This window comes from Pomacea canaliculata, linkage group LG1 (assembly GCF_003073045.1).
Source record: "Pomacea canaliculata isolate SZHN2017 linkage group LG1, ASM307304v1, whole genome shotgun sequence".
NCBI lineage: Eukaryota > Metazoa > Mollusca > Gastropoda > Architaenioglossa > Ampullariidae > Pomacea > Pomacea canaliculata.
In genome coordinates this window covers 30,224,939-30,252,301 of record NC_037590.1, presented here as the reverse complement: position 1 = coordinate 30,252,301, position 27,363 = coordinate 30,224,939, and the positions used below count along the sequence as shown (strand labels likewise).

General features: G+C 35.9%; 1 protein-coding gene across 3 annotated transcripts; it reads right to left on the bottom strand.

The window, feature by feature from the left end:
• Positions 1-276: 276 nt before the first annotated feature.
• On the bottom strand, positions 277-27,134 carry LOC112553163 (protein KIAA0556 homolog). 3 transcript variants are annotated; one of them, XM_025220208.1, is made up of 39 exons: positions 26,980-27,134; positions 26,744-26,799; positions 26,352-26,422; positions 25,904-26,052; positions 24,773-24,940; positions 24,337-24,392; positions 23,858-24,001; positions 23,465-23,530; positions 22,521-22,616; positions 21,142-21,319; positions 20,751-20,912; positions 20,343-20,506; positions 19,536-19,651; positions 18,568-18,649; positions 18,062-18,262; positions 17,437-17,574; positions 16,373-16,892; positions 13,985-14,105; positions 13,205-13,438; positions 12,999-13,054; positions 12,405-12,552; positions 9,769-9,824; positions 9,470-9,622; positions 9,195-9,279; positions 8,611-8,755; positions 7,802-7,999; positions 7,217-7,354; positions 6,860-7,003; positions 6,589-6,691; positions 6,197-6,374; positions 5,889-6,054; positions 5,489-5,631; positions 5,263-5,312; positions 4,910-5,020; positions 4,523-4,662; positions 3,968-4,069; positions 3,299-3,459; positions 2,772-2,875; positions 277-2,442 (listed from the first exon to the last, which is right to left on the bottom strand). In XM_025220208.1, the coding sequence occupies exons 1-39, from the start codon at positions 26,984-26,986 to the stop codon at positions 2,393-2,395; spliced, it is 5,160 nt and encodes a 1,719-aa protein (XP_025075993.1). In that variant the 5' UTR covers positions 26,987-27,134; the 3' UTR covers positions 277-2,392. The 3 variants fall into 3 exon arrangements, with proteins under 3 accessions (XP_025075993.1, XP_025076001.1, XP_025076009.1); XM_025220216.1 differs by having other exon boundaries at positions 24,773-24,898; XM_025220224.1 differs by lacking the exon at positions 22,521-22,616.
• Between the last annotated feature and the right edge of the window lie 229 nt (positions 27,135-27,363).

Sequence of the window (27,363 nt, the reverse complement as noted above, 5' to 3'; positions counted from 1 at the left end):
CATCACAGGGATAGATGGATTGCTGAATAATGAACATAGCTGACATTTTAAACTGGAATGCCTAATGTGAATTTAATCTTCCTAAATTTGCGTGCAAAACACTTTTTCCAGTATTAAAGTTATATGATTAGAAGGACTTTGATTATTGCAAAGGGATTGAAATCCTCTTTGGTCAAAACCTTAATCTAACTTTATGTAAATGTACCAAATGAATCAAGAAGTGTTAATACAACCATACTGAGCATCCAATGGATACTAAAAATCAGCAAACATACGTAGGAAACACTTGACAGACTATTGTCTTATTTTATTTCAATAGGAAGCATTTAGAAGAAACAATTTAACACTTTTTGAAAACTGTTAGTCTTTTAATTGTTTTCAACAACAAATGTAGATAAAGAGACAATTTTAACATTTACTGTTAAAACTGTTTAAAGAAATGTGTAGGCATGGAAGAAGTTAATAGATATATGTAAGAATGCTGTAAAAACTTCATATGTCAATGCCTATTGAACCCTTTAAGTGCAAAAACAAGTGAGTGTTTAAAATATTTTTGTAATTCATCAAAATGGTCTGACTTTAAATGAGTTAATGGATATCACAGATTCAATGACTGGGCCAACAATAGAATGCCTCGAAATAAATGCACATTTCTGAATGTGCAACCCTTTACAGAAACAAGACTAGTACATTTTACACATGTACACAGTCTCCCCCCTACATAAAGATGAACATTTAGTGCAATAAAAGAAATAAAGCTGCACTAATTCACCAGATTTAAGATGACAGCATAATAACTATTATACACATGCTATACAATCACAGTCCTGTGCTTAAATGTATCCTGGAATATTTATTTTTTGATGACTGACCATGTCCTGAAGATTGGCAAATGAAAACTTATATCGGTCCAGAAATGAAACTGGGAATTATAAAAATGGTAGATATGAGTACTAAATAAAGAGATTTCATCTTTGAAATATGTGGGTGATGGTGTACATCAACACACATTCAAATAAAACATCTCCCTAATTTGAAAACTAACATCCAGTCTTTGATCCTTCTGTGCAAAGGAAAGTGTGCAACATAACTCCTGACTTGTATGTACCACTGATGGGAATAAAAGACCCCATTGGATGTTATTAAATTCAAAGTCTTCTGGATAACTTTTCAAATCAACTATTGATTAGAGGGACTATGTGAGCAATTACCATTTATAATATCTAGCATATATAACAATGTAGTGGTATGCAGTATTTTCTTCTAGTCATTCTTATCAAAACCCAGTGTATAAAAAAGATTTAAAGAATATATTGTAGATGCAAAAATGCATGCAAGCCCTCTAATAACCAAAAATATCATTAATCCTATTCCTTGCAATACATGTGTAAAATAAAAAAAAAATTAAGGGATGAAATGGCACAAGAGCTGTTTGCAGTCTCTCTCAGTTATTTTCTGAGGCCAAGTGCAAGACATGCATTCATATGATACTGTTAGTGAGCTTTTGCTCAAAACCCATTTCCTGGGTGCACACCTTTTATGATATGTTTTGTGTCAAAATATTTTCAAAAGCATCTATCCTTAGCAGCTGAGAAGTTTAGTGCTTTGCCTGGAAGGCCATAAAGAAACTGTTAACACCTGCAAGGCAACATGGAGTGCAACAATTTTATGTTGAAAGAAGGTTCATTGAAACTTTTCCCCCATATTATCTTATAAAGAAATGCAATGCTCCAGCAGGCTACTGTGCACTGACAAGACAAAAGGACAAACTTCTTATTCCAAAATATACTGTCTGGTCATGGAGTGTCCATGTTTTGATGCGGAGAATTTACAGTGCTGTACATTTAGAGTATATCTGTAAACAATATTAAAGTAAAGGACCACAAAATTTCTTTGCTGAAAGCTGACAATAAGTAAACATTCTCAGATCTAAGCCACAAAGTTACAATACTCTAAAAAATAATCTGTGGCTAAACACAACATTTGAGTGCATGGACGGACATAACTTTGAATACATGACAACTGGCCGATGTGGACATCTGGAATTGGTTTAAATGACGGGTTCCAGAGGCTCAAAATACCATCTGAAAACCGATGGTGAATAAAAAGCAAATTCATAATTTAAAAGGATTACCATGTTTCAGAGGCAAAAAGAGTTTTCCATAGGAAATGTTTTGGTTGAGTCAGATCCAACAAAGAAAGTTTAAACACCAAAAAGTGAAGGCAGGATCATGGATGATGTTAAATGTCAGCAACACCTTTAAGAGAAGGATGCTCATCCCTCTGCATTCTCTTGAAGGGATGATTTATGCTCTTGCATGCTTCTGTAATGCTGATTCCTGTAACATCCACTATACTGATGATGAAGTGTAACGAGCCTTGTCAAGGAAGATCACCTTGTCCTTTTGTTTACTTCGATAACACTAGTCTTTGGTCTTAAAGCTGGAAAAAAAAAAGCACAATATAAGAAAGCTAAAATATGCCTCTACACTCATTTTCTCAAGTATCTACCACAATAACCACATTCATGCATGTTTCCCCTGATAAACAGCTATTTTTCAGCATCATTTCCCAAATTTTTCAGTAAAGTAAAACAAGGAAATAAAAACAAAAAACAGCCCACTCAATAGTTAACCTGCAAAAGCACATGGGCTGCCATAAGGTTAAGCTTCTCACATCATACAGTTCTCAAAAATTGTCATCTATTAAAAATCTACAGGCAAGAAAGTGATTTCATTGTGTTAGTCTTCAATACAACAAGCAATATGTACCTTGGTTGACAGGCTTGCCAGAGTTGGCTTTGTTGGGGTCTGCATGTTTGGTGACTATTTTCTTATCATTCAGTAGTTGAACATCTTGATCCTCAGCTTGGTTGCTGTAAAGATGGAGTTTAAAAAGAAGGTAAAACCTAATGCAGATTTTATCCCCTGCAGGAAAGTTGACACAAACTCATATCTAAAACTTATATGTGAAATACATACTGTGGAGAGAAATGTTAATGGATGTAATCTAATGAATTTCAAACAAAACTGAGTAAAAAAATAAACAACCTCACTTAGCCTAAACTGTAATGAGAGTGGTTTACTGAACATGATTTAACATGAAAGAAATTAACTCGTAGCCATTAGGATCATCTACGTAATAAATATTCAAGCAGAGGCATGTTTGCACCGGTGCCGTGAATGCACAAATATTCCGAAACACTAGACCAGCCTAATTTCTTGACCTCAGCAGCCTTTTCTTTCCAAACTGTGGTGCAGTAAAACATACAATTATCAATGCAAAAGGGTGGTCTTACTTTATGACAGTGTATTTTTCGCGGCGAAGAACGTCTGCATTGCCAGTGAAGAGAATAGTGTGATACTGCTGGGGGCCTGAACATGTGGGCAAGATGCCACTTGCTGTGCTTTTCACAGCCTGTAGTGTGCCATTGTACACAAGCAGGTCATCAACCAGCAGCTATCACAACACAAGTCAAGCATGGCATGAGAAAATTGTTCTCAGTAATAATAAAAGTAATAAAAACAAGTTTTAATTTGATGATTGCTCTTGTGTTTGACATGTGCAGTATGGATGTTCACAAGTTAAAGTATGGAATAATAAACTGTTCAGTATTCTTTCTGGGCACATGCCCAACTAGTTAACTGTGATACATCCAAGATAATAATAAATGGATGATTGATATAGCGCATGATCACAATCGCAATAGGCATGCTTTCATTACTAATAATAGTGGATTTATATATATACACACACCTTATACAGCACATCTTCCTCAATTTAAAGGCCATTCTATGCACTTCACAAAAATTGTGTATGTGCATGGGAACCTTTCTCCTCTCTCACACAAAAATACCCATGACAATAAGTTTAGCATGAAAACAAAGATATAATATCATGATAAATTTTACACATTAAAGAATGGAGTATATGGAATGCAAATAGTATCAATAGAGGGAAAACTTACAGCAAAATCTTTGACACCCCTTTGTGGTGTTTTGCTGTAATTCCAAATCTTGATCATGGAGACTGTTGTTGGCTGATCAAATATTATGTACACTCGGTTCATCTGCCAAGGTCATGAAAGGAATCATTTATTTTCATAAGTAATCATAACAAGTTACTGTTGATATCATATGACAGACTTTAACCTGATGGACAAGAACCTCAAAGGATAATAAAGGCACCAAGCAGCAGAGTAACCATTACTTGAAGACTAAGGTGACCAGACGTTTCGGGGGCGAAAGCGGGACACGTGCCGATGATGGTGTCATCACCGTCAAAAAACGCCGAAAAAAGTGATTTTTAAAGACAACCGTGGCATTTGATGGACTTGCCAGAAAGCCAGAAAGCGGGACATTGGGCGTCCCGCCCGATATTCAGGCGGGACACGAGGTCAAAAGCGGGACTGTCCCGCCAAATGCGGGACGTCTGGTCATCTTATTGAAGACATTAAAATGTGAAGTACTATCTTAAGAACAGCAGCAAATCTTTCAATAGACACCAGAGAGCTGACACTGACCACACCAGGAAGAATGGGAGCCAGCCACATATGTCGGCCATCCATGGTGTCATTCTCTCCATCTATCAGTTTGTCTGGTGTGCGCACATCATTGTGCACTTGTTCCAGCACATTCACACTATTGGGGTGTGCTGCAATGTCTGAAATAAATTGAAACAAAAGATTTTGAATACAGGAAAATTTTTGTTAACATTATTTTCTCTCTATCTTCTAAAAACTAGAGAAATTATGTAAAGAACTCTGATTCTAAAACAAACACAAAAAGTCATGTATGATGCTCAAAATCTTACACTATGTATTAAAATGAGGAAACTTCAAAATAAATAAAAAGAACCTCACGTGACACAAATATTTAACTAAGTTAATAAACAAAGAGGCCTTGCTCACTTGATTCAGTGAGGATGATTTTCTTGAAAAATGTATCATAGAACTCGAGACCATTCAGCCCTATGTAGTATGGGTCACCCCATGTTGAAAAGAGATGCAGCTGGTAAATGACTCATGTTTGTTAAAGTAAATATGAGGCTGAGCAATGACAGAGATTAAATTGTGTAGCTAGTTAAAAAAAAAAATCAGTGTTCACAAACACAGAGTCACTGTTCATTGATTAGTTGTGCTAGGATTTTATAATGCTTCATAAATTAATGTTTACAATATGGTATATGCAATATCTGACCTCAATAAAATATATACAAGTATGTACATTCATGTTTATTTTTTGAGCATGTTTAAAAGGATACATCCACAGGGCATCTGCATGGGTTCACCTTCATCATTTGTGTTTTGATTCCTTGAAAAAAAAAAGGTGACAAGGGTAAGTCCAAAAACCAAAAAATGTCCTTTGGGAGACATTCTGAAAGTGAAGAAGATTATTGGTATACAAAGGACAGATTAGTCTCACCTAAAAAAAGTCATTTAAACTATTAATTTTAAGTAAAACAGAACATAGCAATACTAGACCATTACCCCTGAGATGGCACTTCTGGATTCCTTGTGAAGTTAATTTCCTGTGCAAAGTCAAAATGACAATTGCCTGGTCCCTTGCGCACCAAGAATCCTTCTTCTGGAGATATCCAGCGTTCATTGATACTCACATGCATAATTCTAGCCTACAACAGCACACACAAAATCTTGTGATCATTAAGAGCTATTAAAATAATGCTACAAAAACATCTGATTGTACTAACATATGACATCTTATCAAGTCACCAACTCTTTATTCTTGTACCTTTATTATTGTACCTAATAATAATAGAAAACAACATGTCTAAATATCTATGAGCCATCTTACTTTAACAAAAATACTTAGTTACTCTTTTGATATACAAAACTAGTTTTATGATAATGCAATAAAATAATTTCTCACCCCACGAAAAGTATCTTCTGGAGTTTTGTTGTAATTCCAGATCCGCAGACCAGATACTAACGTCTCTTGGGGAAAAGTCACTGTCACAGTGTGGTTCTGTCCTTCTGTGAAAGGTACCAGCCACATGTGCTCATCCGACGTAGTTATGCATGTGCCATCAATCAACCTGCAATCAAATGATCAAAAGTTCATGAGCTGAATTCACCTCATGCAGGATCTTTAACTCAATTTTTGGATTAAAAAACAAGATTAAACATGCAAACAAGATTAAAATTAAGCCAAACACAAGCAAAGGCTCTTGAACTCACTTGTCCAGTGTGCGATCGTCTCTTTCATGACCCTTGAGGTGACGAATGTCACGTGGTTGGGCAGACAACACAGACATATTTAAAGGCAATGCTTCTCCATCCTTTCCAACCACCTCCAAAGCAGTCAAGCCCAAATAATGCAAGTCTCCCCATGTAGCTGTGAAATTCAGCTCCAGTTCTACACGATACAGCAAAATGTGGCTGTTATTCAGAACATACTGACAAAGATGTGAAAAGACTATTCTACTAAAATATAAAAATAAAAGAACTAGAACATCTTCTATATTAAAATTATAAAGCTGGCTATAAAAAGTCAGAGAAGACATTTTTATGGTTTGGAGTGTCTAGGTCCTCTGTCAATTAAAAGGTTTTTTTTTTATATATATACTCACTGTGTGTTTTGTAGACCAAAATGTCGCCTGCAAATGTCACCATGCCAGATGGAGTTTTCTCTTTCTTCTCTAGCTGTCCTGCAGCTCGGGTGAAGGGACGCATCTGTCAGCATTATTACAAACTTAAAACTTTCCAAATCAAACTGTGTAGCAGTGTTATGCATGGTGATGACAGTTTCATTGCTGTTTACTTAAATGTGACACGCTTAATGTTGTTTGATAACAACAATAATATGAAACATTGTTGCTTTTTAAATGAAACTGCACTCACCTCATCACTTTCCTCATTGTCAGCAGTTCTGGGACGCTGTAGAGGTATATCCTCTTCTCCCTCACTCAGCATGTCACCCTCAAAGGCATCATCATTTCTGGATACAGCATCCAGTACTTCTTCATCAGTAGTAAAAAGAATAGTCTGCAAACATGGACCAGCAGGTTTTATAGCTTGGCTGTCAATATCAATTAAGTTCTAGAAATTTGAAAATTTTTTTGTGTAATGAGAATACAAGCAGGACAGAATCAAATCACATAGTCTGCATTCAGAATGCTTAATGACTACAATGTCATCCGATTCCTGATTTTATGTAAGATTTTTTTCGGTGAAACTTGTGTTGGATAACATACTCACATCTCCAAATGCTTCGGTGCCACCCTCAGTTCCACCACAAGCCCGAGCAATTTCTCCCTTAAAGATGACAGTCTTGTCTAATGTCATGACGATATCTTTGGCACCACGATAGGAATGTATGCGGGATTTGTTGTAGTTCTGCAAACATGTTCAGAACTTGAGTTGTAGAGAGTGATATTTTTCCAGAACTCAAGAAATTTTTAAAATCTAAAACTAAAAGAACTATTTTTTACATTGGTAATGTGTATGTGTGACACAAGCAGCTCTTCTTCAATGACAAATGCTTAATAATTTTAATCCCTTCAGGGTACTTCTATTCTCTGCATGTTGCATCTTTTAACAGGGTCATCTGCTTGTCGTAAAAAAACTTTACTTAAAGCTTGGTGTAAAGCATCTACAAAAAAAGGGCCGTTTCTAGATTTGTCTGAAAATGTGTAAACAACTAACTACAAATGGCAAAGATTAATGCATATATTTCCTTACACAAATGAACATAATTTACACCAAATCAACTTAGTGACTGGCATTCCAGAAAATATAAGCAACGCACACACACGCACACACAGATCACTATCTCAGACTAACCCATATTCTGATGAGAGCAACATTGTAAGATTTGGCAAAAGTAATGAAGATGAAGTGATTTTTTCCTGGAGTAAATGGTGTTAACCACATATGTGTATCATCACGTGTGCGGCTGACTCCATCCAGCAGGTTAGTGACAACTCGAGGGTCACGATCGTACTCAGGCAATATGTTAATATCTGGGGGGTCAGCATGAATCTAAATGGCAACAGACAGAATCATAAGTTAATCTTCATTATTTTAATTGCAAAAATGTCTAAAATGTCAGCAAGGTTTTAAGGAATGATGTAATGTGATGTAAGCTGCCCCTGAAAGGGCTTACACTATCTCAAGAAAGCCTTAGGCTGTGAGAACCAAATCTTTTACATCCTTACGATGCAACAAGAAATGCAAAAATATTAAGAGGCATGTAATGATGTTGAACTACATTAAAGCACAATATATTTAGGCATGTAGCCTACAAAAACGAAATCTAATCTCAGATTTAAACTAATCTCTGCCTAAGATGATTCTCAGACAAATTTTTTCCCAGGCAGGTAAGATGACAATTTAATTTAATTATTCCATTATACCTATATTAGTACGGCATATTGTGATGCAAGAGTATGGTTCAATGTATTCAATTAGCATTCAATTAAACAAAATCTGTTTATAATTTTGAATGGCAAAACTCTATATGAACCACAAGTGCTCAATGCAATGAAGAATTTCTATAATTAACATTCCACACAATGACAAAGATTGTATAAACTATTAGTTAATGAACAAAGCAGCAATGGAGAGTCATATTTTTTTCACAAAATTCTTACCTTTTTTATTTGCACCTGTTCTCCAGTGCTGGCAAATACTTGGATGGTGGTCAACCCAACATAATGCTTATCACCCCAGGTGGATAAGATATTAATAACCAATTCCTGACCTGTCGGTAGTTCAGGGATGACAAAGCTCTCATCACTGAAACCATGTTATTTTCACATAAAATAATTCTGCAAGGAAGGAAAGCTGGAAGGATTTTGGTGCAATTAATTACTGGTACTTTTACACCATTTAATTACATTTTTCAGTTATTTCTGTACCAAAGTATATCTATGTAGTATTATTCACTTTCCAGAAATATTCAATATCTCCTGTAATACTTTTCTTGATATCTTAAGCACCTTATTAATTTTTCATTAACTTTACCAAACAACCCAACTATAAGGGGTTAGGGGCTACAGCAGCTCTTCAACGAAATGAATTAATGCCCCTGATCAGCGGGGATTATGGTCCTGGCAGTTGCAGTCTTGTCATTTGGTAAGGATAAAAGAAATAGAATTAACAAGAAAAATCTTATACCCTGATGGAGTATTTATTATGCATGGAAGAAATAAAATCTTCTTTCTACAATACTTACTCATCTGTAAAGCCATCCTCGGGTATCGGCAACGGAGATATTTCTGACTTCTTTGCAGGTGCAAGGTATTCATCCAGGATATCATCTAAAATGTTAAAATTTTGTAAGTTTCTGCATTTTCATGTTTGTTGATTTATCATAAATGTAGTTTTAAGCCCCTGCATTCACAAATACACAAACACATGTACAACCAATGCGCACCTCTTACCCCTACCACACACATACATGGTGTAGCTCGGATGGGAATATGACTTGGTTTATTCTAGAAAACTGACCTGTCATATCAATAGACAGACGTCCACGGTGTGACTTATTGAAAAACGAGAGAGAGCCCCATGTTTCTTCAATGTTCTCCGATTGTTTACTTCGCCATTTAGATCTGCTTTTCTCTATTCTTTTCATGGGAGACACGGTATCATCATCTTCTTCTGTAAATGGCAGGTAAGCCAAATATTAAAATAACAAATTAAAATGTCAGAGCATAAATAATCTGGTCACTTAAAGCATAAAGTATAAGCTGTTACAGAATGCAGCTGTTTGAAAGGTGCAGCATAAAGGACAACAAATTACTAACCTGGACAGGATGAGGGTGGTAATTTGCTCTTCTTGAGTGTCTTATTGGGCAGCAACCTATAAACATAATCATTAAGTTAAAATATCCTCACAAGAACAAAATACAAATTGATTTTTTTCTTAAAAAAAAAAAAGTCTCAACCCACTGACTATCCCCCCCCCCCCCCCCCAATAGAAACTATTTCCCACCTAAAGTTTCTTTCCTTGATTCCCTCCCTCAACCGTTAGAGACAAAATAAATGTTATTAGACTTTTCATCACCTCAACGTTTTACTCCTATAGCCCAAAGCTTGGAGTTATTTTTCTAAGCCATATGTCTTTCTCAAGATACTTCTCTGGTAATTCTATCCCAGACATACAAGGATATTCTTGGAAGAAGAAACTTCAACTCACACTATTTAGAATAAGCAGCACTGATGCAATGTCAGTCTGCACTAATTCCCCAAATTTAGTTAATACCCCTTAAAGAACAACACAAGCACTCATTGAAAATTGCTGGAAATAGGGAATAAAGAATCACAAAAACATAATTCGGTGGTATTTTATGAAGAAGAGATATGAGAAATTTTCTTCTTAATCACATCTGGATTTGTCGAGAAAACGGGAAGTGATAAAAGGGTACAGTGGAACTTCGGTAAGCGACCGCCTCGGAGAGCGAATATTTCGGATAACAAACAAAAATTTCGTTTAAAAATTTGTCACAGATAGCGAAGTCATCATTCGCGCTCAAGACACAGTTATGATCGATCGTTCCTTATCTGTGCGCATCCGTCTTAAGTGATTGTTGTGCTTTATTTTAATAAGATAATCCTCAATCATGGCTCCAAAGAAAAGTCTGCAGGAAAGTCTTTCCCTAACAGTGCGATAGGCAATAGGAGCCTAAACGTGTTCAATGATAATGTGATGTCGTATTACCGAAGAGTTTCACGAAAAAATGCAGAAGCAACAGACACTGGACAACTTTTGTCCTTCAACCTCAAAACGACAGAAAAGGGAAGTTACCCCCGATTTTACAATGTCACGTGTGCTCATGGAGGGGGAATCCAAGCAGTAATTCCACCCTTTCCTCCCCACACCTCCATCCATAAGTTTTCTTATGTTTAAATGCTTTCGTTAATGTTTTATGTTTATTTGACTCCATTTATATTGTATTATAGGTGTTCTCATTAAAAAATACCTTTATAGCCTGTAACTTTCAAATATTAGCGCGTCAACAGGGGCTGGGAACCAATTAAATCTATTTCCTTTATTTCTTATGGGAAAAATTGCTTCGGATAACAACTGTCCAGAACGGATTGTGTTCGTTAACCGAGGTAACATTGTATTTCTTAAAACAGTGTTGTCTGCATATGAACTGAATTTGAAGAGAAAATATGCAATCCTTGGTAAAAGAAAACAGACCAGGACACAATGTGATGTTGCTGAATGTTCCCTTCGACACTCAGATGGAGTTTGTACCCATTTAGGAAATCCTAACGATAATGGCAACAAACGCCAGTGGATTAACTTTGTTCAGAGGTCTGTACTATATTTTGTTCAAACCTGCCATGTAAACTTCGTCCCTACACAGTATTCAAGAATTTGCTCAAAACATTTCAAAAGCGACCGTTATACAATCAGGTTATACAAGTATAAGTCTTAGACTTTCAGTAAAACAATGAGATCTTCTTCCTACAACAGTGCCAACTATATAAAAGCACGAGCTGTTAAAAACACAAACTTTTATTTCATGTCTGTGGTTAAAACCAACTACTATTGCTGGTAAAAAGCTTAAAGATCAAGCACCAGATATGCAACATCCAAGCTTTCTACACTGTTCTGGTCTACAAGTAACCAGACAAACACATCATCAATTATATCCTTATCCAGCACCATGGATGTGTGTGCTCGAAACAACTAATACAGAATTGAGGAAATGTATGAGGAGCTTAAATGTGAACACAAGTGAGTATGTAAATTTTGAATGAAGGAGAAATAAGTTCTGACATCAATAAATGTATATAAAATTTGTATAATGTTGTTATGTTTTTAAAGGTAAAAAAGTCATTATCAGCAGTCAGTTGTAACTATAAAATAAAATTGCAATGCTGAAATTAACCATCGAACACAAATATTACAGGAGTTTTCCTTAGGCGAATTAACATTTGAAATGTGTTTATATTTTATTAACAATAATATACATAGAAAAATTAACTCAAAAGCATCCAATTAGTAACAGAAAATACAAATTACAAAGTAGGTTGCAAAGACCATGATTGTTGTCCATTAAAATTTTATCTGGAGATTTCTCTGTCTGTCAAGTGAACTCTGTTTGGACCTTTTTATTTTTTAAACTTCGGTCAAAGCATCTAAATAATGTTCTGACTAGAAGACGTGTGTAGATTTACTGGACTTACTGTTACAAATACTACTTATACACAACAGAACTCTCCAGTGTAGGAGAGTAATTTTCTTCTGATTTCCTAGTGGCAGATGAGAATGCCAATGTTTGAAGACATATATCTTGAAAATTAAGTGTAATTATGTACTCATATATTGGGAATTATTATTCTAAAAGGATCTTAACCTAATCATTAAAAGAAAAGGTTGTATTCATGTTGTCCTTTAAAACAGTTACAGCATGAGCGAAAGACTTACCCTGCTTTTGGATCTGAAAACTTTGCAAACTCCTCATCCAGAAGGCTCTGAATATCTTCATCTTCTTCTGGCTTAGCAGCTGCTTTGGTGTTATTTTGTTTTCTTATCTTAGTGGTACTTCTTTCATTCAAATTATCAGTTTTGACCTCTGCACACAGAAACACACACACAAAATCAAGTGTGTTAATTCTTTTTTCAAAAGTAGTCTCAGAAGTTATTTTTATTTTATGTCAAACACATTTTCATCTTCCCCTTTAAAAGGTAACAGGTTTTGCACTTACTAAGCTGAAGACTGAAATACCCAACACTAAACTAGCATAGTTCTGTATGACCACTGTAACCTTTCAGCTGCTGGGAAGAGAGACAATTAACAAATATGTTTATCTTAAGGCCAGTTTTTTTATGTGAAGGTAATGCTCACTTGTGGCCAGACAAGTACGTCTATGTGTCCTGGATAATTATGCCACATTGCTGAAACATTTTCTTCATCACAGGTTTTTACATACAGATCCTTTTCTTTTATAGAGAATTGTCTTACCCCTAAGGATCTTTTTTCAACTTCTAAATAAAATCTGTTCACCCTGACAACCTCACCTACTGCTTCTCCAGACGTTAGCCATCTAGGAATATCTTTCTTTCTCTTGCTCTCCCTGTAAACAAAGGGACACTATTAGTTACAATTCAAGTATTGTTTTCTGTTTTGCTAAGACATCTTTTATTTTGTTGGACATCAAGCAGACAGTGCACAGCATCTAATAACATCTAATAAACAAGACACATTCATAAACCAATGTACCTACCTCAGCCCCATGTTTTTTAGTTGCTCAACTATTGGGGCTTCCAGTTTGTCTTCCTCGTGTCTTAGGTCTTGTCCTGATAAAGAGGATTTGACAGACAGAACAGGAGCAGCACGAGGGGACTTAAGGGGTTCTGATTTGGAAGCCTTGGGCGCTAGTTTCTCTGTTGATCTGGCCATCTTATCAGCTGATTTCTGCAATGACTTGTCTGGTGGAAGAGGTGGCTTCTGTTCACAACTGCAAGAAATTGGGCAAAAGTGCCCAGAAGATAAAGCCTTTAAATCATCACTCTTGTGTTTTATAACTGACAAGATACCAGGACTGAAGGCAAGAACAGAATGAACAGTTCTGAGGTAATAACACCATATATAAACTTTGCAGGATTCTTAAGTGGTTTTAAGTTCCAAACTGCTTTTATAAAGCAAAAACAAAACTAGCAAAAGTTGTGATTCCTGATGAAACCCCAATAATATATTTAGTGATATCTTCTAACTTCAAAACAGCCAGTTCACTAGTAAAGTGATATTTTGCTACAACTTGACAAGATGCCTTTGACAACAATAATGAAATAATAGTTATCATGCCACAAAATATGGCATTTAGTAGCACTGGACTGCAGACAAAAATCACAGGCCATTTGACAGATAAATTACACAAAACCACACATTGATAAATATATATAAACACACTTTATCATAAATGATTATTTGCAGCAATTGAAATATATAATAAATTTATATCTGTATCATTACTATCAATGAACGATTGAAAAATATTGCTGACCTATCTGTGTTGGAACGTGAAGTGTCTGAATCTGAAGATTTCCCACTCAGACGTCCAGATATATGCTTTGAAAAGCAAGGAGTGTTGGAGATCCTCTCCGGCACATTGTCATTTTCAGTGTCTTGAAAAATCATACAAGTCTGATTTAAGCAGCAAATTACACATCTAATTTCTATTTACATTGCACATTGAAATGTGCATTCATTAATATGAATGTGAATACAGGACTGGGTGTCATATCTCATACAGATATTTCGTTATTACCCTTAATTCTTGGTAATGCTAAATTCTTTGAATGATATAATTGTTTTAGTTGCTTGAATGAACAGCAATTTTGCATTCTTCAAAAGCTGATAGTTTCCTTTTCTTCCCTTTTGGTTTCATGCAAGTTTTATTAGATTACCAACGAATGATGTGTCATTCATCTATTATAATATTTAACATTGTCCAGTAATAATAATTAGGGATTTAAAAGCTGCTTGACATCGCTAAAAAGACAGGTGAAAAAAGAAAACTGAAGATATCCCAGTAAACATGGAAGAAAGCAAGCTGTTATGTTAAGCTTGACACATGTTCATTGAATACCAGATATTTCTCACAAATATATTACTACTATAAGAACAGCTAGATTCGACAAACACAAATGGGAAGCACACAAAAGACTAGCTACTTTAAAGCTTACTAGATCAACATGATCCACAATTTTGACTACTTTTATTTGCCATCAAATTGATTATTATTTACTAATGCTTATATTTTAAAATTGCTCTAACATTCATAATAAATCTATCTCTTGATTTAAAAACCTTGTATACACAATGTCAGGCACACACAGCGTAAGGTCTTTATCTCAAGCATGCTGTTCACCATAGCAGTCTCCACATGCCTTGCAAAAAATCAATGCAGGTTCCATTTTCTGACAACAAATGTTCCAGTGAATGGTCTTTTCCTGTTGAGATTCTGTGCACAGTAGGTGAAGGTTGATAAACAATACCACCAAACCAGGATGAATTCAATGGTAAGTGTAAAATGAAGCACAGCTCTGTTATTAGTGTTGAGTTGCAATTACAGCAACCCCAGGACCAGAAATAGCACAGACTTGTTTATGTCTGGCGCCATGCCAAAAATGTCACTTAACCTTTCTGATAATGCTGAAAAGGTTCCCTCAAAGGAATTGTAGTCCATGTCTGCATTCACAATAAAATCCAGACTATGTATTTGTATCTTTCAATTGCATGTGATACATGCATAATCTGTTGAATGCAAGTAAGTCTTCAGCTACTTTTTATATGCACATAATTCCAAAAGTAGGAAAAAACTTGAATCAGTATGCCGTCAAAAATAAATAAAGCAGAGAATGGAAATGTTTGTGTGTGCGGGGTGGGGTTTGAGCACTACAAAAATCCAGTCGTCTGTTGGATTGACATCAAATTGTGCAGTCTTCCTTTCATCTAAAGGAAGGTTAAACACTACACAGCTGATATTTGATCCAGATCACCTTTATTTTAACATTTCTCTTACCCTTTATAGGTTACCTATAACTTGAAATAAAGAAATTTATTGTACAATCCAAATTCTGATGACAATTTCAGAGGGTATCCTACGACAGAAAGAAATGAAGACAGTCATATTGCAGTTGGCACAGCTGCAGACTTTAATCTCCCACTCTAAACTGTAGAAGGTGTCTACCCAATGATTCATTGTGTCTTAATCTAATCTGAGTGCAATGAGCACTGATTCTGTCAGATGAATGAACATCACTTATACAATATAAAGGGTACTTTTTGTTAATGCATTAATTAAAACTTACGATGTCATTTACTTATCGACATTGAGGAAAAGCTTGGCAGGGAAAATATTGTGCTGCTTGATTGATTTGTTGTCTTCATGAGGGAATTCAATGTGTGTAGCACATTTTTACTCACCATGGAACAGTGGACAATATAACAAAGCTATGAATGTTCAATTTATTTATACAATATGCCAACATGGAAGCTTTTAATGTTAGCATTTAATGTTTGAATCTTTCTTCCTCCCACTCTTAGCAGTTTAGTTTGTACAGGAAACTAAAACAATAAAACAAAAAACAAAAGAAAAGACAAAACAAAAGAAAAAGATAAAACAATGCTTCTGTACTGCAAAATATATTTACATTCTGTATTTTACACAAGAAAATTTAGTTGGAAATCAAGTATAAATGATGGAAATGCATGCAAAACCAAACTTATAGCCTCTGATATACTGTCACTAAGAGAGATAAAAGTCACAAATGCATGGTGATTGACTTGCTGTAAACAGGAAATTAAATCCACCCCCACCCCCCCCCAAAAAAAAAATTCATGACACAAAAAAAACAACAAAAACCCCCCAAAAGAAATTGCTGCCTACCTTGGTGCTCATTTTCTGGACTGGAATGGTCAGTATCCCATGTATTCTGACGCATTATTTGACTAGGTCTCCCAAGCGTACGAGTTTCACTACGTGTTTGTCTCCCTTTCTCATCATTCTGTGATGAAGGGCGAGATGGGTGGGAACCAGATGAAGAAGCTGAGGAGGCTGAAGATCGACTGATACTCCTGAATGTGTGATGATGTCCATCATTTGGCACACTGGGGTTGTCCCCCTTCAAAGGTGAAGGTAATCCCCAGTTTGAAAGACTGTAGCTGGTTGCAGGGAATGGAGGAGGAATTGACACGTTAGTCCTGGTGGGGCTTCTGTCTTTGCTTGACATACTTTTAGCACTGAAGGATGAGGGACTCTCCAGTCTTTTTGATGTCAGTTTGTCTGAAAACTGGATGGTCTTGCTATAGTCAAATACATGGTTGCCACAGCCTTTGTCCACATCACCATCAAACACCAGTTCATCTCCAACAAACACTCGCACTTGTCGTACACCTGCATCAAGCTCCTGCAAAGTCAGATTTTTATGTCAACAGTTTATTCTGCTCAGCTTTATTTTACAGAACTTTGTTTATGGCTCACTCACTCGTATGCATAAGTCACGATTTTATATTCTTAATGATCCTTTTTGCATTAGCATGGTTTACAGTGTAATTTCACTTCATATGAGAGAGGTTGTTGTACAAACCAAATCACAACAAAAGGGTTTTTTAAACTGCTTTTAAACAGAATGACTGACATGTTCTTCAACTTTTAACTATTTAACTGTAGGACATTTTAAGTTACAAAAAAGTGCAATGAGTCCCTAAACACACATATTCAGAAACAGGGCTTCTGCTAAGGGTAAATTCTTTGGGGTCCCAGGGACCCCTTCTTCAGATTTTTAAGGGGTCCCTGTTCTTCGCCCAAATTTGAAGGGGTCCCCTGGGACCCCACTGACGAAAATCGAAGGGGTCCTCCGAACTTTTAATGCGTACTGTACGCTATTTTTTGCGTAAGCAGAAGCCCTGCAGACACTCATCTATGTGCACCCACAGTCACCCTTTGGTCACCTGAATACTCTTGTTCCAGTTCCAGATTCGAAGAGCTGACAGCTGACTTTGTTGACCCTTGACATTACCCACTTCAATACACAGAACAATAGGTCGTCCTGTCCATCGACAACTCCACATGTTCCGTTCTTTTGTAGTCTTGTGACAAAAATAGTTCAAAAGTTATATAAACACCATATAGCACCACCTTTCATCCCGAACAAACTTTGCAGAATAATATGGAACCTTCTTTCTTGTTATATCATTAACTGATATAGCTTTATCAATTATTCTCTCAAAAATACCAGGAAATTTTCTTTCACCTTAAAGTCACCTACTGCTCGAACTGGTACCAAAACATTACAAAAACACAAACAATAAACCTTCAGATAAATGACATGCCATAAACAAGTTTACATTTTAATCTGACAAGACTATGCAGTTTGTAGTTTTAAAAGTAAATCACAAATTGTCATAAAAAATTTCTACAAAGGAAACTGTTTAATTTTAAAGAACATAGCAGTGTATTTTTCCAGAAAACCTGCATATACAATGAAGACACCTGTAACAAAGGGCAGACAATAATGCTTTAAAATAGTACAAAAGATTTAATATTCCAATAGTGTCATATCTCAACACAAAATACCTTTGTTTTGCCATTAAAGAGGATACTAGGTGAGCCTGACATTGTCTCAGCACCGTGGACAAATACTCCAGAACTAGAAACTGGCAGCAGATGTTCCAATTCATTTAACAGCTGTATCTCAGTCAAACCTAGTCGTGATGGATGACCCCAGTTGGATACCATTTCTATAGTCACCTTTCCTCCCTTCTCTTTGGAGTCCAACTGACAGAAAGCAATTAAACATGACCGTAGAAAGCAAAAAAAAAAAACACAACAACAAAAATATGATGGTGAAAAATGACACATTTTACACTAGAATTTGTTGATAGATAATGCTTAGTTGAATAAAGATTTGGCAAAAGAACTGGGTTATGGGTGAATAAAGATAAAAATTGAGGATAGGAAGAAATTCCTCATGAGTATATACAAGGATGCCTACCCATACACATTTTCACTCTTAAAGACATACGTACATACAATCAATGAAATGTTGACAGAACAACTGTTTTAAAAAAAAAATCACATACAGGTTTGTTAAAACCGCTTCCATTTGCTTCAGTCAGAGAATCATCAATTTTTGACAACATCTTCAGCAATCCTCTTTGCTGTCTGCACACACACATGCATAACATTAAACATTTACATACACAATGAAGACCGGTACACGGACTTTTCGCCGATGAACGTTTCGCTGCCGGACGTTTCGGAGCCGGACGTTTTGCCGACCGGACGTTTCGCCACCGGACGTTTCGGAGTCGGACCTTTTGCCGACCGGCGTTTCGCCGCCGGACGTTTCGGCGCGGGGCACTTCATTTCGGCATTTCACGCGGGACCTTTAGCCGAAGTCAAGTGTGTGACGCCCCTTAGCTCACACATTTCTCTCGCCATTGTATCAATGTATCAGTGAACTCTCTCTTTCACTATCCTTCCTCATGTGAACCGTTAGCTCACACATTTCTCTCGCCATTGTATCAATGTTTTTTCTCAAAGCTGTTGCGCATAATCTGTGACAATCAAAGTGAACTGTCTGTGAAGTCTGTGTGTAAAATTTGTTTGAAATAAAGAATTATTGTGTAATCTAGTAGTTACTTTCATTCTTTGAGAAGTAAGTAAGCTCTCTCTCTCTCTCTCTCCCTCTCTGACATAATGCGGCGAAACATCCGGCGGCGAAAAGCCGGTCGGCAAAACGTCCGACTCCGAAACGTCCAGCGGCGAAACGTCTGGTTGGCAAAACGTCCGGCTCCGAAACATCCGGCGGTGAAACGTCCGTCGGCAAAACGTCCGCACACGATGAAGACCATGCAAACCACCCACCTTTACCACTTTAGTTTCTTCTTTTAAGTTACAAAAAAAGAAATATAACACTTCAGTTTAAAAAAAAATGCATAACAAACAGGTAGGACTTGAGCAGGCAACAGGAGATGACTCCAGGAATTTTGTTCTTATAATCTTATAACCAAAAGCAGCAATAATACTGAAAAAGCAAATTGCCTACTTGGGAGCCATTTCCAAGACCCGCTTGACAATGACAGAAATGTGGTCTGAATCTTGTTTGTTGTCAATTACACACTCCTGGGAGGAACTCTTTATCGGAGGAGCAAGTTGTCGGGACTGTTGAAAATCCACAGCAATTCAGCTTATATTATTTAATAATTATTATTATGTTGCACCAGGTTTTAGCTAGAAAGTAGTCATTGTGCATGACAGACACATACACAAACATGCAAGAGTCAATTTATGCAAACATAAAATGTATTATTCCGTATTCCCATTATTTTTAGAAAATAAAAGCCTTTTAAATAACTGCTGCACATAAGTCATCTAGCTGGCACCTAGCCCTGTACTGTGCCCCTGGTCTGTGATGTCTGCTTTATGGACAGATAGTGTTATGTCAGCTGCTTTATTATCCCTCCAATAACCCCATACCTGTGTTTAAATTAGAGAAAGTTTAATGCTGGAAAGAACACCCAACAGTATCAACACTATATAACAAAATAATAAGAATTTTATATTTCTAACAAGCACATCAGAAATTTTGTCTAACTACCTGGTGTGGGGTTGAAGGGATCACTTTTACAATTTTCCAATGTGTCCATTAAAAGCAGAAACTGTGGTCTGCTAGCAATATCTACCCTTTGATACTCATTTCCATTATTGCAAAATATCTAAACAATGTTTTATTAAAGCCATACTCTGTTGCATGACATGACCTGTGCATAGAATAAATATATCTATGACACATCTTGTGCATAAACATATCATAATACATAAAATTCAAAAGTGACTGGGGACTGGAGCTTACTTTACTGCCTGGGAGTGGTAAAGGTCTTGCACTCTTGGCAAAATGAGCAGCCTCTTGGTTTTCTTCCTTCATTGCTTTGATCACGGCTAAAGCTTCTTCAGCCGAATCTTCCTTCGATCCTGAACTGTGGCGTTTGGCTGACACTAGGGTCTTTACTCTAGGTGCTGTGAAGGTACAAACACACAATAATGACTGAGAATTCTTTGCATAGAAGAATGTCACAAGGTAAGAAATACAGCTCTTTTTATTTGTACTATTATGATAACCTTAAAACAAGAACATAAAAATATAAGTTATCAAGGTTACTACACAATATAAAAAACAAAAAGTTTAATAAGCATAGAAAGGAACAATAAAAATAAATAAACTCCCCCATATTATATCTAAAATTAACACTGACAGGAATACCTGTATTTATGTGGTTCATGTCTCTGGTGGCACCTGACTTGTGGCTTGATTTTGATTCTAACATAGGAGGTTTAGAAAGAGCTGATGAATACAAAGAACTTGAGCTAATTCCCTCAACAGACTCCTTCTTTCGGACGGCCATGAGACTTTTCTCAATTCTACCTAAAACAAAAAACAACTAAGAAACATTAATGGGAGTTCTGATCACTGACTTCAGTTTAGGTTCCTTTATAAAAGCAGCCATTCATTTAAGCCATAAATCCATCATCAATAATTTAATATTTCAAATAAGTACTGGAACAACAATGACAAACATGAAAACTACATATTTTAGTCGCCAACGGCTTCACTGAAACCAGGAATGGGGGACAACTATTCAAAAATAACTTACTTTTATTATCAGAACTAGGTGCAAACTCTAGGACAATGGTATCTCCAGGACCTAAGTTTGGCTTAAGAGACTTCTTGTTTCCACGACTGAATTTTATACTTTCCATGGCAGGCTCTAGGTCTTCTTCTATTTCACAATCTTCGTCAATGGGAGGCTCATGGTCACTTTCTGAGTCTTCCTGAAAAAGCAATTATTACGATATCATATTACCTGCTGTTTAAATGCAGCATTTACCAGTGATAAGGCATGGCCTCCAAACCAAATAAACAAATGATAATATCATTGAAAATCTCACAAAGCATGAAGACATGACCTCTTAACTGCTAAAAAAATGGGAAAAATCCCAAGAAAAAATACAGATCGTGAGGATTTGATTATGACACACACAAAACAGCACAATGTGCTTACACATTACAGTTTATAATATATACACACAGAATATGGTCAACTGAACTGTGGCACAGACACAAAGACAACTGTCAGAAAGCACGCCTAGCTACAACTAAGTCAATTTATATATTAAAGCAAAGGTAAAAAAAAAAATTGTGCACAATAAAACTGGAGTGGGCTGCACCCATCAAGAGTTCACCTTTGGTTAAGCTCAATAAGATGGTTAAATATGATAGCAATTATACAAGTTCCTGAAGTGCTCCAACCCTAAAGCAGGGATGCCCAACTTACGGCCCGTGGGCCACATCTGGCCCATGAACGCGCCTCATGCGGCCTGCTCATTTTAACCAGACACAACATAATTTCCTTTTTAACATCCCGATTCTGGCAGAACCGCCATGTTCTGGCCTACAAGATTTATATCATGTTTAGTGTGGCCCTTGGGCAAGAAAAAGTTGGGCACCACTGTCCATAAGCCTTCCTTGCCTTACACGAAGTCTTTAGAAATTATTCTTATTGTTTTACTTAAATTACAAGTCACTGCTATCTCAAGAAAACGAAAGGAAAAAAACTGAGCTGATAATTTCAACTGTTAGACTTTCCTGCCTATCAGTTAAGTGAATAGAAACATAATTACACAAACTGAAGAAAGAAGCACTTTCAGGTAACTGACAGCTGCTGGCACTAAAACACAGTGGTCAACTGACAAAAATTAAGGCAGTGTGAACATGTCCTGTTAAACAGAAATGTGTTTGTGACACCTTCCAAAAAATGACAGACCAACACACAACTGTATTACAAGGAGATTGCACAGCTCATGCATTGTGCTGGTACAAAGAAGGAAATCCCAAACTCTTAGCAAAGGACACAACTCCATAAAACAATTTTCAGGAAATATATTTAAATGGTCTAGACCTGACATGCACCAAAACATCAGCTGCAAAAACCACAACACATGCTGCAAGCCCAGAAACAATCCCATATCTGACCTTGAACATTTCTATGTCCTCTGGAATTTCATCTTCACTCGAAAATGTATGTTCACTTTCATTGACATCATTTCCCCTACAGGAAAGACTAGAGGACTGCATTATAGAAAAGTGCAGCTTGTAAAATGCACATTAAAGGCAAATTGAAAAAAGAATGAAAGCAAGAAAACTAGACCTAGTCTCTCTTTTTAATTTCTGTTAAAAAAAACACAACAACTCTAAACTGAAGTAAAATAGTATTATCTAAGTTATTCAGCATTCCAAAACATTAAACTATAAGAAAATATTACTTTAAATTATTTTTATATTTCTTGAATAAGCTAGGCCACCAGAAAACAAGCTTGACATTTTTAATAACAAATTAGAGCGGCTCAAAATGAATCAAGTCAGCAACATCAGTACTTCAAAAAAGTTTTTTCCCTCCCCAGTGGTTACTTGATGATCACACATCAATCTAAATCTTTTGCCTAGGGTTCCCTAAAACCATTCTATAAACTCATAAAAATGTAATCATCTTTGATGGCTGATTGGATGTGGCTACATCAGAGCGAAGTCGTCTTTGACAAAAATTAAAAGCAATGCTGATTTTAATATAACTAATAACTCCATTTCTTCTTATTCCACACAGCAATCAACTTTATCAAAATAATATGAAATCCTTAAAGTCCATGCCCTGTGTTCTATCCTGAATAGATACAAATATTTTTCTTAAATTATGGTCTCCATTAATCCTGACATTATGAAAGCACATGCACTGATATTATGTAGTCTGAATCTGCCTACTGTCTACCATTCTGGCAAATAATATACTATACTGAAACAAAAAGAATAGCAAAGACTAAAGGAGAAAATAATAATGATACTAAAACTCTGGTTAATGATAACTTGGTCTGCAGTATGGCAAAAACATACAAAGCACTCAAGAATGCCACTATTATTCTTACTGAGCTAATGTCCATAATCACACTTTGACGAATGTGAGCATTTGTTTCCAAGCTTTGACGAAGTTTCTGAAATGAGAAGAAACATACATGGCAGACTTTAAAAATACTTAAAAAAAGAGGCATAGCGTAAATGAAAAAAAAAATGTTTGGTGCTTAAAGTCAAAACTGCAAAAAAAAAAAAGACAAAAAAAAAAAACAACAACAAAAACAAACAAGCAACAAAACACAACAAAAAAATGAACAATAACTGGATTTATTATCAATACAACAACAACAAAATCCATATATAAAACAGTTGCAAGAAATTTCACTCCTCCCTAGGTCTGGAAAAATAGGAAAGTGGGTCTTTTTGAAGGTCAGTGACCAGATTGAAATAAAATAAATGAAACTTACATGGACATCTGCTACCGTGATGGTCATTGTGTTTTCTCGTAAGGATGCCACCTTGCGTTTGAGATAGCTGGTTTTTTGTCGACGTGGTGTATGTAAGGAAGAAGAACTGCTAACACTGTTTCCAACATCTTCAATGTCATCAACCTAAAACATCATTGCAGTTAAAGAATAAACACTAACTTGACATAAGCCACAATCATGAATCTATGTCAGTGTATTTCAAATACAATAATAATCATAACAGAAAAAAGGCAGCAGCATTAACAGAAAGGAGTCTCTGGATAATATTTTGTGATTTTACTTTTTGCAGGGAGCTAAATCCTTTAAAAAAAAATTCACTGCTCAACCCTTAAAAGCTATTGTTTGTAGTCAAAAAAAAATATGACAATTTTATCACTTGTGTACAACAAAAACAACTTGCAATTCCAAGAGACCATCTGAGAAAATCAGAATGACTTCAATAATCCTGGACAACTTACATCTTCATCAATATTAATCTCCTCAAAGTCCTCTTCATACTTTCCAGACAGTATCTCTGCATAGTCAAATAACCAAAAAGGAAACCACATTTTATGACAAACCAAATCAACCACCAACTGCATTAAAGGAAATGCAACATTTCAAAAAAAGATTTTATCTCCAAAACAATGAGGAAACAACCCATTTGTCAACAGATTGCAATCATTCATAAACTAAATCTACATTTAAAATTCTCTTGTTTTATATTTTTATTTATTTATATTTTTACATAATTTTTCATAATCTACTGTAAAATTAATTGTAAGTTTGTCTTCAAGGAAACCAAGTCCAAAGATCTTTTAATATTTTATATGTTACACTACATCAAAAATTTAATTATAGAAAAAAAATAAATAAAACCCTTCTACAAGCTAACTACTACATCCAAACACTAACCAGGTGCTTTGACTTTTTTTTGTCCATCATTAGTAGCTATATCCACGGATGAAACATTCCAGTTTCTCCTCCTCTCCCTGGCAGGTGCTGTCTTAGCTCTTTTCTTAGTTTGGTCTCCAGACTTTCCTTGAAGATTTTGCAACAAGGAAACAGCTGGATTACGAGATTCTGTAATATATTAATTATAAAAATTGAAATGGAGACCAGTACTGAAAAGAGCAAAGTCATGGTCATTGGCAACTGCAATGCAGATACCTATATGAACTGAGTATGAGTCAAAGTGGTAAACAGCTTAAAGTATTAAAGTATTTTCAAAGAAAGCAGAACCACAACAAATATCTGAATCAGGATTGTGACAGCAACAGCTGCAATGGCTAAGTAGGACAAGGTCTTTTGCAGCCATAACATCAGGTTTACTGCTAAGGACAATTTGTACAAGTCCCTGGTAGTACCAAACTGGCTTTATGAATTGTGAAACATGGACTCTGTTTACCCATGTGGCGAGGGAATCCAGGCATTGAAGAAAAGGAGGCTGCTCTGGATGGCATAAAACCAACGACTTTGTATGAAGAATGGTTGCCACACTCACAAGACACCAGGAACCCCTACTATGACAATCAAGCTGCATAAGCTTGTTAGGTTCAGACATGTGACCCAAAAAGTATGTCCTTCAAGGTATCTTGGAAGGAGGTTGATGCCATGGTGTACTGAGGAGTGAGCGAAATAGTACACTTAATTATGCAAGATGTTTCTCAGAGAGATGGGCTTTGAGACCATATTTGCAGGCTTCAAATGTAGACACAGTTTGAACAGAAAGGACAGAGAATTTAAAACAGTGGGGCCTGAGAAGGAAACAAGTGACTGACAAATTTTTCCTATTTGATGCAATGCACTGAGGAGGGCAACACAAGTCTTTATTTATAAATATGTCTTAGGAAAGTAAGCATGACTACTACCGACACTACTGACTTATATTTGTCTTTTCATAACAATCTTCAAGAATTTAAAAATGTTCATTTAATACTTGTTAACCTTCTTCAATTATCTTTCACAAACCCTAACAAATTTATTTAACTAGTTCAAAGCTTATCTCTATGACCTCTTATGCAAAAGACTAAAGACACACTGTACCTGTGGCAGTCTTTAATCCTGCCGCTAAACGCAAAGAAGAATTTGCTGGAAGATCTATGTTTGCTCCATTTACGTAGATCGAGAAACCTTTTTCCTTGCGTTCAAGTTGCACTTGCTGTTTATTTTTCTGTCGCAGTTGTGTCAGCAGCCTTCAAGATAAAATATGGTAGGGTATGCATATTAAAAGAGTTATTCTTCATTTCTATCAGTTTTCAAGTAATAAGATCATGACAGGCTTGGGAATAAAACTTTTTCCCCTTTGAAAAAAAGACTAGTATTTAAAAATGCCACTCAAACAATGTCAGGACACATGCACACCTTGATCTGCACACAGTCTCATTTCTCTCCTTTTTCCTTAAACACATATCCATTCTCTGTAAGTAATCTTATGAGATTTAGAGAAACCATTTAGGAAGGAAGTGAAAACTAACAGCTGCATAAAAATTACCTATTTCGTTCTTGAAGAAGCAGTAAATATTCTTCATACTGTGGTAAGATTTCTTCTTTAATGGCAGGAACCTGGGGAAATTTGATCAAAACTGTGAAAGTGAAGTATATATATCTGTATAATAAGTTGACACATTTAGTAACAGATGGAATAAAATAATAGAAATGTAATTTAGTATAAAGGCTGTTCATTAGAGACAGTTTTAAAATGTTCAGTATTGTATTCTCTGGAAGTGCAGAGCAATGACTACATTATAGAAAAACACAAATCAGTTATGTTTGGACCCTTACAAAGGAAAATGATTTATTCACGTGAATTTAAATCTCTGCACATCGAGAGAAAGACAGATCCTCATTCCAGTGTAAAGAAAAAATAAAATTGATTGTACATACCACTGGATACTCCCCTTTAGAATCACTTTGTATCCATGTTTTCCTGTCTTTTGTTCCTGAAACACAATACACAACAAAAACTATGATTATACAGCCTTATAACGCTGTCAAAATTTCCAGAGTGAAAACATTCCAGACTTGCCAAATCTTGCGCTGAAAAGTGCCGCCACATATATGCATATCTGCGAATTAAGTATCATACACTGACATCAAGAAAGACGTATGCATAATCTTACTATCCATATTCAATGCTTGTCACTAAAGGTCATGGCGATTTCCATTTTTCAATCCTGATCCATTGCTACAACAGACGACATCCTCTGAAAGATAACTTCTGTCGTCTCCCAAACATTTCTGCTATGGACACAGTGCGCAGGCGCGATAATGAAAAGACAAAATTATGCATTGAAGTATTTCCGAAACTGTTGATATAAATAGTCGTTTATAATGATTAAATATAATACCTTTATCCATTAAACATTCTTCTCATTATCTTGTGTTGTCGAAGGATTTTATATATTTAATTTTTGTGTTCCATATTTTAAATTGTTTCCGCCATCCGCATTATCACGAACTATATTTACGTCAGTGGCATTATGATCGAGAAAGCGGTGACTGAT